Below are 10,636 nucleotides of genomic sequence, written 5' to 3' on the forward strand. Positions count from 1 at the left end.
CAAGGACAGACTCTTCGTGTATGCGGCCTAAATTTGGCATGTTCTTGCTTTTCTCATGGTCAGCTCTACGTTGCATGTTCACGTGGTGGTAGACCGGCTGATTTGTTTGTTTACGCTCCTGAAGGAAAAACAAAAAACATTGTATATCCTAAAGCATTACAATAAATACTTTACTTTAAATTTTTGAATTTGATTTCTTTCTGATTTCAAAAAATCCGTAAAATTTCAAATGCATATCAATCTAAAGGGGTAGCAAAGCGCACCGGGTTCAGCTAGTTTATAATAAAACACACATACGTTTGACTCAAAACACTCTTCACCATCACCATGTTATGGTGAATATTAATTACAGCAAAATGACAACTTGGAAATGTCTTCTACGATTGTGTTTGTGCATTACATGATACCTTTAAAGGATAAATAAATATGAAAAAATACAAATAAGGGCAATTTATAAATAAATTGTTTTACTTTTATTTATTTAACAGATTTAAATACAAAAATTATTTCCAATTTCTTCTTAAGATAAACATTTCTCGTGACAAAGCCACCATTATAATTTCTCAGCAATTAGGACATAACATCGGGGCGATAATTCTTCATCCATGAGTTTTTCATAGCGCACGTTGATGTTTAGCTTTAAATCAACAGCTGTTTCCTGCATAAAACACAAGCGATCATATAGGACCAAGTTTTCACATAATTTCTGTAAATGAAGCAAAAAAAAAGGGGTTTAATAAAAATGTATAAAAAAACAAGTAAGAACAGACTATAGTCGGACGGGGCCGACCATGTGATACCCTATACCACTATCCCTGTGCACTAGCTTTCCGGGCTAGCTGTTATAAGATGTGCATTAGAAATTTTACCAATTTTCACACAAAAGTTTTGATCAATTTAACCCGCTAAATATTATCCGATCATACCGTTGACTTGCACGCTACTTCTTCATCTCAAACCAAAACTACGTTTCGCGCCGATCGGACTATTATTGCGACCTACAGAGCGGCTACAAAATCGAGCAAAAATTTTGTTTTTGGTCCATTTCATCCCTTTAACATTTCACGATCATCGCCAAAAACTAATCAGTTCTATTCTGGTCCAAACCCGACCTCCATACTAAATTTCGTGACAATCGGTCCATAATTGCGGCCTCTAGCTTGATTACAATTTTTAATGGACGGACAGACGGACGGAAGGACACACATCGCTAAATCGCTTTATCTCGTCGAGATATGAAGTTTGGTATACCACATGAGGGGTCTACGACGAATATTTCGCGGCGTTACATGAATTTTTGGGAATACAAACTTATTATACCCTTTTCCACATTGTGGTATAGGGTATAAATAAATTTAAAATTAAACAAGTAAAAAGTCGTTAAGTTCGACTGGGCCTCCACCATAACATATTCTTAATTAAAATGGAATAATTAGTTTCCTTTACTGTTCACAATTTTAGGTGCAAAATTTATTTGACCACGGATATTAGAAATGCTTAAATTACGTCGGGAAGTAACTTAAGTAGTTTTTTTTCAAAATGTTCGAGTCAATATATCAAAAACAAGGGCTGCTGAAGATGTTATATGTTACGATTGCAGATTTCTTGTATTCAGGGACTCTCAGTGAAATTTGATGTGGAACATTTCTTCTTTTAACAATGTCCCCAAAAAGTGAGGGATTTTGAGAGATTTTGACTGTGCATGGAATAATGTAAAATATACAGTCCGATATTTAAACAAATAATTTCATCCTATAATATATAAATTTGTAATGTAATTTTCTTATGAAAATATTATACCTAGATATATGGTTTATTCTGATACTCGTAGTTAAATTTTGTGTAAAAATTTTCTTCCTTTGACACTTTTCATCTTGAACCAAATTTCATATTACTTTCATGCATCAACTCGAAACAAGAAGGAAAACAATTTCATCAAAAATTTTTGAAATATTTTCGTGTTTTTTCGGCAAAAGTGGTATATAATGTATATAATGTAAATAGAGACTTCATTTTTTGGTGATCTATAATCAAATTTGATGAAGAATATTTTTGTCTTCGAAGTCGTCCCTCTAAAGTTATGTTTTGTGGGACAATATTGAATAAACTCAGATGAAGTGGGACTTTAACCCTAAAACGAGTTTTTATGTTTGCATATTCCTGCCGTTAACATACAATTTACAGATTTGGTGTATTCTGAGACCTATAGTAAAATTATGACGATCAATTTTGTAAATTATTTTCGACTGATATGATTACATTTTAAAGCAGGTTTTAAAAGATTTTGAAAAGATTTGATTTGATGAACCGCATGAGGGTAAATTTTTTAATCAAAAATATTCCCCACGTCCTCCTCCGTGAAGTTGCCAAAGACACTATATACCTAAGACGAAAGGATTCCAAGATATCTAGACTCGAATATTTCGAAAAAAAAAACTAGAAATGGGCGGAACTTGCCCCGCCTACTTAGGTTACTTCCCGACGAAAACTTTTAAAACGCCGATACACGTGTCTCATATTTGTAGCTCTACTTTTATAACCTGCTCAGTTTTCCTTATCATTTTTTTGTCGCATAGTGTTATCTAATCTTCTGTTTTCAATCAGGTGGTATATGAGGACTATATCAACGTGTGGACCTATTCTAACGATTTTGATGGAGAAGTTTTTTGACCATTGAGAACTTCAAATGTCGTATTACAGCTAGTTCCGTTAAAAATTGTAGATAAAATCCTCTAAATACCTATGTTGACGATTTTTGGAGGAAAACTTTTAGGCTACTGCGAGCTACATATGTCAAACTACAGCTGCTTCGGTTAAAAATTGTAGCTAAAATCCTCTAAATACCGAAAATCAGGAGATACCTCTACATGGGGGCTATATCAAAACATGGACCTATGTTGACGATTTTTGGTGGAGAATTTTCATAACCATTGAGAACCTCAAGTGTCCAATTACAGCTGGTTTGGTTAAAAATTGTAGTTAGAATCCTCAAAATACCGAAAATCGGGAGGTACCGTTACATGGGGGCTATATCAAAACATGGACCTATGTTGACGATTTTTACTTACTTACTTAGTTGGCCCATTACAGAACATTTGTTCCATAGACCGAACTAAGAAAAGATCTCCATTCCTCTCTGTTTTTCGCTTGACTTTTTGGAATACCGCGCCTTTCCATTTCTTCATCCACTTGTTTGTTCCATCGAAGCTTAGGCCTGCCGATTCTGCGTGCACCGCCATGTGGCATGTATTCATACGCCTTTTTAGCGGGTTCATCATCGCTCATTCTCATGATATGGCCTAGCCAACGCAATCGTTGCATCTCGATACGTTTAACTATATTCATGTCTTTGTATAGCTGATAGAGCTCGTGGTTCATACGACGTCGATATTCACCGTCAATGCAAATCGGCCCGTAGATCTTTCGAAGAATTTTCCTCTCAAACACACCAAGCACTGCCTTATCTGCTTGCGCAAGTACCCAGGCTTCGGAGCCATACATTAGCACGGGTAGTATCAGCGTTTTGTATAGTGTTATTTTTGTTTGACGAGATGTGGCTTTGTTTTTAAATTGCTTACTTAGACCATAGTAGCATCTGTTGGCCAATACGATTCTTCTTCTTATTTCACAACTGATGTCGTTTGTTGTGTTTACGGAAGTGCCGAGGTAGACGAAGTCTTTAACTACCTCAAAATTGTAGGTACCAACTTCCACAGTTGGTCCGAGCTCTATGGACGCTTTACGCGTCGACACCATCAATTTGGTCTTTTCGCCGTTTACCGCCAGACCCACTTTCGCAGATTCTGCTTCGACCTTCCTAAAGGTATCAGTTACTTCCTTTACTGATCGTCCCATGATGTCTATGTCATCAGCATAGGCAAGTAACATGTGGCTATTGGCGTAAATTGTGTCATTTCTTTTGACATTTGCATCTCGTATTACCTTTTCCAGCAAAATGTTGAATAAGTCACACGAAAGGCTGTCTCCTTGTCTGAAACCTCTTTTGGTACAATATTCTTCGGAGAGGTTCTTTCCAATTTTAACTGAGACCTAGTATCAGTTAAAGTCATTTTACAAAGCCGTATGAGCTTTGCGGGGATACCAAATTCAGACATTGCGTGGAATACCTTTGATCGGAGGGGACTGTCGAATGCTGCTTCATAATCGACAAAAAGGTGCAAAATGTCGATCTGCATCTCTTGGGTCTTCTCTAGGATTTGCCGCAGGGTAAATATCTGGTCAATGGTGGACTTGCCAGGTCTAAAGCCACATTGGTATGGTCCAATTATTTCGTTGACCATAGGCTTTAGTCGTTCGCACAATATCCCTGACACGATCTTGTAGGCAATAGAGAGTAGACTTATGCCCCTATAGTTAGAGCATACAGTCTTATCTCCCTTCTTGTGGACGGGGCACAGGATACTCAGGTTCCAATCGTCGGGTACTCGTTCTTCCTGCCAGATGGTGCTAACTAGCTGATGCATACACCTTATCAGCGCGTCGCCTCCGGTTTTAAACAGCTTGGCTGGTAAGCCATCGGCTCCTGCTGCTTTATTATTCTTCAGCCGGTTGATTGCTGTTTTCACCTCATCTTGGCCGGGCGGTATACATTCTATACCATCTTCTGGGATTGGATCGGTGGTATCATCGTCTTCGCTACTATTGGATACCAGCAGATTGGAGAAATGTTCCTTCCATATCCTGAGCACGCTATCTGTATCTGTTACCAGATTACCTTGCTGTAGGAGTATGTGCCTGTACCAAAGCCATCTGTTTGATGTTTCACTCTTTGGTAGAATTTTCGGACTTCATTATGGCTCCTGTACATCTCGATTTTTTCACACTCCCGCTTTTCTATTTGTCTGTTTTTCTTGCGGAAAAGCCGTTTCTCTTCACTCCTTTTCTCCCGATATCTCTCTCGCGCGCTACGCGTTGCTACTGATTGTAAAGTAGCTCTATATGCCGCATTTTTCTCTTCGGTAGCAGCACGACACTCCTGGTCATACCATGAATTCCTTTGTGGAGGTCTCTGGAATCCAAGCATGCATTTTGCGGTTGTTTGCATGGAGTGGGCAATATGTTGCCATTGTGTTGTTATGTTATCGCGTTAAGCAATTGGGCTAGTTGAGTGGAATATGCTGTGGCTATCTGTTGTGTTTGCAGCCTATCGATGTCCAACTTCGCGTTGAGTCTGTTCGTGCTTTATTTGCAACGTTTAGACGGGTACGTACCTTTGCTGCAACAAGGTAGTGGTCCGAATCAATGTTTGCGCCTCGGAACGATCGTACATCCAAAACGCTGGATGAATGTCTTCCATCTATTACAACATGATCAATTTGATTACTTGTTCTTTGAGATGCTTAAATCTGGTACTGCTAACTACCATGTTTTTTGCCGCTGCGAAGTCTATCAGCCTCATTCCATTGTCTGATGTTTCACTATGTAGACTGAATTTCCCGACTGTTTGTCCAAAGATATTCTCCTTTCCAATTTTGGCATTAAAATCGCCTAGAACAAGTTTAATGTCATGGGCAGGACAACGGTCATATGTTTCTTCTAAGCGCTCGTAGAATATATCTTTGGTCTGTTCGTCCTTGTCTTCGGTTGGAGCATGAGCGCAGATAAAGCTGATGTTGAAGAATTTTGCTTTTAATCGTTCACTGGGGTGAAGCTGGAGACCAGATGTTTTAACCTCTGACCAACTACAAAACCGCAACCAAACTCATGCTTTGTGTCATGGCAGCTATAATACAGTGCGTCACCTTTAGGTGTTGTTGTGACGTCTTTCCCAGTCCATCGTGTTTCCTGTATGGCAGTAATGTCGGCCTTGTACTTTTAAAGTACATCTGCCAGCGCGTAAACTGCACCTTCTCTATAAAGAGTGCAAACATTCCAGGTGCAGATTCGCAGATCATGGTCCTTAAAACGTTTGCGGGGGTCGTCAACTTTATAGGGGTTTGTTTTTCATAGTAGGCTGTTTTTTTCTCAGGGGGGGGGGGGGGGGTTTACTAGCCCGACGCCCAAACCCAAGTTTTAAACGTTCTTATGGGTGAACGCGCGGCACATGTTAGCTCACTACCTTTAACGGGTGTTAAAGCCAGCTCCCCAGGTGACACCACGGGGAGGTCAGTGTCCACTTGAGATGAGAGAGGGACCAAGATAAATCCTGGACTTTACCATGTTAAAGCCGGTCAGGACCGTTCCTTGGTATCTTTCATCCCCTACGCCTTCGGTTACCTCCCACACAAAAATTTCGGAAAAGTTCAGTTTAGGACCTGCACTCGAATAACTTTGATTTTTATTGTAACAACTTGTATTTACTGTCCCCTATACGACGCTATAAGTTTTATCAAGAGCAAGTCCATACTTCCTGAGAAAATAGCCTGAAAGGTGCAAAAAAACCCTATGACACCGTGTATAGTGGTTAGAGCCCAAGATAACTCTTGAACGGATCAACCGATTCAGTCCGAAATTTGGCCTTCGTAATATTTAGTCCAAACTTAGTTTAACTTCGAAGATAAGCCATACGGGTCCACTCCTTCAGATACCTCCCCCACAAAAGTTCAAAAATGTTCGGAAAATTGTACGCACAATAACTCTTGAAGGGAGTGACCGATTTGGTTCATAATTTACACATCCTACCACATCTACCAGACATAGTTCAGGTTTGAATAGGGACTATATTTGTCCATTCCTTCGGGTACCTCACACACAAAATTTCGGATAATTTCACTTTAAGAGCTGCTCTCGGATCACTTTGATTTTTGTTGAACCAACTTACATTCGCTGCATCCATTACGACGGTAAAAGTTTTTTTCAGGACAAATCCAACTTCTTGAGAAAACAGCCCGAAAGGTGTAAAAATCCCTGATCAACCGATTTGGTCCAAAATTTGGCTTTCGGCATATTTTGTGCAAATTTCCACAACATCCCGTAGTTTCAATTCGAAGATGGGCAATACCGGTCCACAACAATTTAGTTTAACTTCTAGGTTCAAAGGCAAGTTCAAATGTCCAAAAAGGGCCACAAAATTCTGAATGGACCCTTAAATACATTTGAGTTTCAATTCACATAGGCCGAGGGTGTATCTCTGTCGGCTTTGCCGACTGATACTTTTTTACTTGTTGATGAAGAAGTTTCGTGACCATTGAGAACCAGATGTCCAAAATCTGGAGGTACCTTTATATGAGGGATATACCAAAAGATGGACCTATGACCACAATTTTCGGAATGTAAGTTTTTTGGTCACTAGGAACCCTGGAAGTCGAAATATAGCTAATTCGGCCTGAAAATGTGGCTAAAAACGACAAAATACCTGAGAACGGACCTGCCTGCAAACAAAAGACTATATAGAATATATAGGGTCGTGATTGATTATTTCAATATGTTACAAACGGAAAAACAAACTTAATATAATCTGCATACTATGTTGGAGCGCATAAAAATTATACAAGTAAAAAAGCATCAGTCTGCTTTGCCGACAGAGATATACCTTCAGCCGATGTGATTTGGAACTTTCATCTACAGACAGATCGAATGTATTTAGGGTCTTTTCAGAATTTTGTGACACTTTTTGTACATTTGAACTTGCCGACAAAAATGTGGATTTGTAATAAAGTTCAAATGTTTTGTGGAGGAGGGAATGGAACGACACAGTGTATTACGGAAGTGGATCTTATTTTGAGAGTCATATCTTTTAGATAGATATCGCGTCCACTAGTTATTTCAGTGGGTTATCGTACACCTGTTGGACCAGTATGCCAGGAAGCGTGGACTTGTCCACAGAAAACATAATGTGGCTTAACACCGGACCACAAAGAACATCATCGGTATAAATTTTCAAAGGATATCCGAACAGACCCTAAACTGCACATGGACACTAATGTTGAACTTTTGTGGGTGAGGCATCCTAAGGAAAAGACCGATATAGGTCATTTTAGAAATTAAACTAAGTTTGGACAAAATATGACGAAAGCCAAATTTTGAATCAAATCGGTTTATCAGTTCGGGAGTTATTATGCTCTCCAGCTACTACATATGGTGCCATAGGGGTTTTTTACAACTTTCGGGCTGTTTTCCCAAGAAGTATGGACTTGCCACTCAAAAAACTTTTACCGTTGTAATTGAGACAGCGATTGCAAGTTGCTTCAACAGAAATCAAAGTTAGTCAAGAGCAGGTCTTAAAGTGAACTTTTCCGAAATTTTGTGTGGGAGGTACCCGAGGGAATGGGCAAATATAGTCCATATTCAAACCTGATCTATATCTGGTAGATATATTAGGATGCGTAAAGTATGGACCAAATCGGTCCTTCCCTTCAAGAGTTATTGTGCGCACAATTTTTCCGAACATTTTTGAACTTTTGTGTGGGAGGTACCTGAAGGAGTGAACCGATATGGCTTATCTTCAAACTTACACTAAGTTTGGACAAAATATTATGTAGGCCAAATTTAGGATTGTGGAGGTATGGTTTTGCCCCTGATGAAACTTGTACCGCCGTATGGGGGCCGTGAATACAAGTTGTTACAACAAAAATCAAAACGATTCTAGAGCAGGTACTAAACTAAACTTTTCCGAAATTTTGTGTGTGAGGTACCCGAAGACGTGGACCGATTGAGTCCGTATTGGAACCTCATATAAGTTTGGTAGAAGTTTCACGATGTGCAAAGTATGGACCAAATCGGTTACTAACTTCAAGAGTTATCGTGCGCACAAATTTTCCGAACATTTTAGAAGTTTTGTGGGGGAGGTACCGGAAGAAGTGGACCGATATAACCCAACTTCGAACTTAAACTAAGTTTGGACAAAATATTGCGAAAGCCAAATTTTGGACCAAATCGGTTCATCCGTTCGAGAGTTATCGTGCGCACCAGCCAGCCAGACAGACAGACGAACATTACTAAATCGTCCAAACATACTTTGGGTCTAAAACCTTTTATTTTTGTCCGTATATACCCTCGTTAGCATAAATGCTGAGGGTATAATAACTTTAGCACCTAGACCCTTTTCCCCATACTATAAGAAATTTAAGTCCATGCCGATTAACTTGGAAGCAAAATACCCCACACACCGCAAATCCCACCATAAGAATGAAAAAAAACTTACCTGAATTGATGTCTGCAGGCAAGTCAAACCCTCCGCTAATTTTTCACCATTAGGATACTGTTCCAACAGTGCATTAAATTCCCGTTCATGTTCCAGCGACCAATCGACCATTGACGCTTCAACCAATTTCGTCGATTGCAGGTGATACAACTGTCGAAATGTGTTAAAATCCAATATTTTCTCTTTCAATAAATTGATTTTTTCTTTGCATTTAACCACAATTTCCGTTTCCTTTCTCGGTAATGCTTCAGCCATTGCTCTGAGAAACATTTCTCGACCATGCAGTGAATGTTGTTCGGCGCTACAATTCTGCCACCGCTTCAATGTTTGTTGACAAGCCAAACGCAGAAATGGTCGATTTAAATATTTCACATAATTATTGATGACATCGCCATCGCCACCATCCTGCGAAGAAACGACAGCCTTTTGTAGGCTACGACTCAATGGAAAATTGCAAAACTTCAAAGTAGCAGCACACATTTCCATTTTGTGATAGCAACACGGCATGATTACCAGGTGACGTACTTCAGCCATGTGAAGAAAAAGTTTCATTGAGGTAATTGTCAAGTCGGCACATGCATGTAAACCAATTATGGCCTGGCGTGCGGGTGGCGGCCTCCTTAATGTATCTTTGCTCTGGCAATAATTGGATTGTAAAAGTTCTTTTACTCTTTCTGAGATGAAATCTTTAGAATTATCAGTAATGAATTGTTGGCAATAGAGTATGGAACCTTTCGCCTGCGGCATATACTCCTGCAAACGTTTCTTTGCCGCCAACACACGCAGTGGATCAGATTCTAAACCCAAAATTAGATAGTTATCATTAAGTTTATAAAGGATTTCACTTAGATAGCCTAAACCACAACCAAAGTCAATTAGGGCACAAGTCTGTTGTTGTTCCACCCCATTCGGCTGTAATTGTTTGTGAATAGCTTGGGCTAGGCGCAAGATTTCATGACGCTTTTTTAAATTCATTTTCTTAAAGTTGTCAGTTTTAAGATTTATTTTCTCTTCTAAGGGCGGTGGATCTTCATAGGCTTCTTGGGGTATTAAAGAACATAAACGTTGACGAAACCCCTTAAGCGATTCGCCTTCAATTCCATTTAAAGGTTTGTGTACATGGGGAAATTGATTTAGCTGGGTATTATCGATATTTTGAAAATATTTTTGAAATTCTGTGGGCATTTTGTCCAGAATTTTGGATTTTATAAAACATGTATTGGCCTCTTGATATATCCAGGAATATTCTCTTAAAAATTCGATGGCTTCTTTGAAATAGTCATCTGGTGTCTTAAATCCGTCGGGTAAACTCATGTCTGAAAAAAAGACGGGAAGGAACAAAATCCTCAAATAAACTATATGTTAGTATTGCTAAAATATGCATATATATATATATGCTAAACAACGGTAGATGTAAAGAAGGAGAGATTACTTGTATTTACTATCTGGACTACTGCTTGAAACTCCACGTTCTTGCACTGTGAGGACGCTCCTTTCTAAACTTAAAATCAAGGAACTATAAGCTATGGTCAT

At 39.1% G+C, this 10,636-nt stretch overlaps 1 protein-coding gene across 1 annotated transcript; it reads right to left on the bottom strand.

The window, feature by feature from the left end:
* Positions 1-553: 553 nt before the first annotated feature.
* LOC141386648 (methyltransferase-like protein 25B) lies at positions 554-10,636 on the bottom strand. The gene is made up of 3 exons (XM_073955565.1): positions 10,546-10,636; positions 9,104-10,419; positions 554-706 (listed from the first exon to the last, which is right to left on the bottom strand). The coding sequence occupies exons 1-3, from the start codon at positions 10,634-10,636 to the stop codon at positions 554-556; spliced, it is 1,560 nt and encodes a 519-aa protein (XP_073811666.1).

Source organism: Musca autumnalis, unplaced genomic scaffold, assembly GCF_047663935.1.
Source record: "Musca autumnalis isolate F117 unplaced genomic scaffold, ASM4766393v1 scaffold_5, whole genome shotgun sequence".
NCBI lineage: Eukaryota > Metazoa > Arthropoda > Insecta > Diptera > Muscidae > Musca > Musca autumnalis.

Coding starts and splice junctions, on each gene's coding strand:
- LOC141386648 (XM_073955565.1), bottom strand. CDS start 10,636: ATGACCATAGCTTATAGTTCCTTGATTTTAAGTTTAGAAAGGAGCGTC. Junction 10,420..10,545: donor TTCAAGCAGTAGTCCAGATA/GTAAATACAAGT, acceptor TCTTTTTTTCAG/ACATGAGTTTACCCGACGGA. Junction 707..9,103: donor GCCTGCAGACATCAATTCAG/GTAAGTTTTTTT, acceptor CTTCATTTACAG/AAATTATGTGAAAACTTGGT.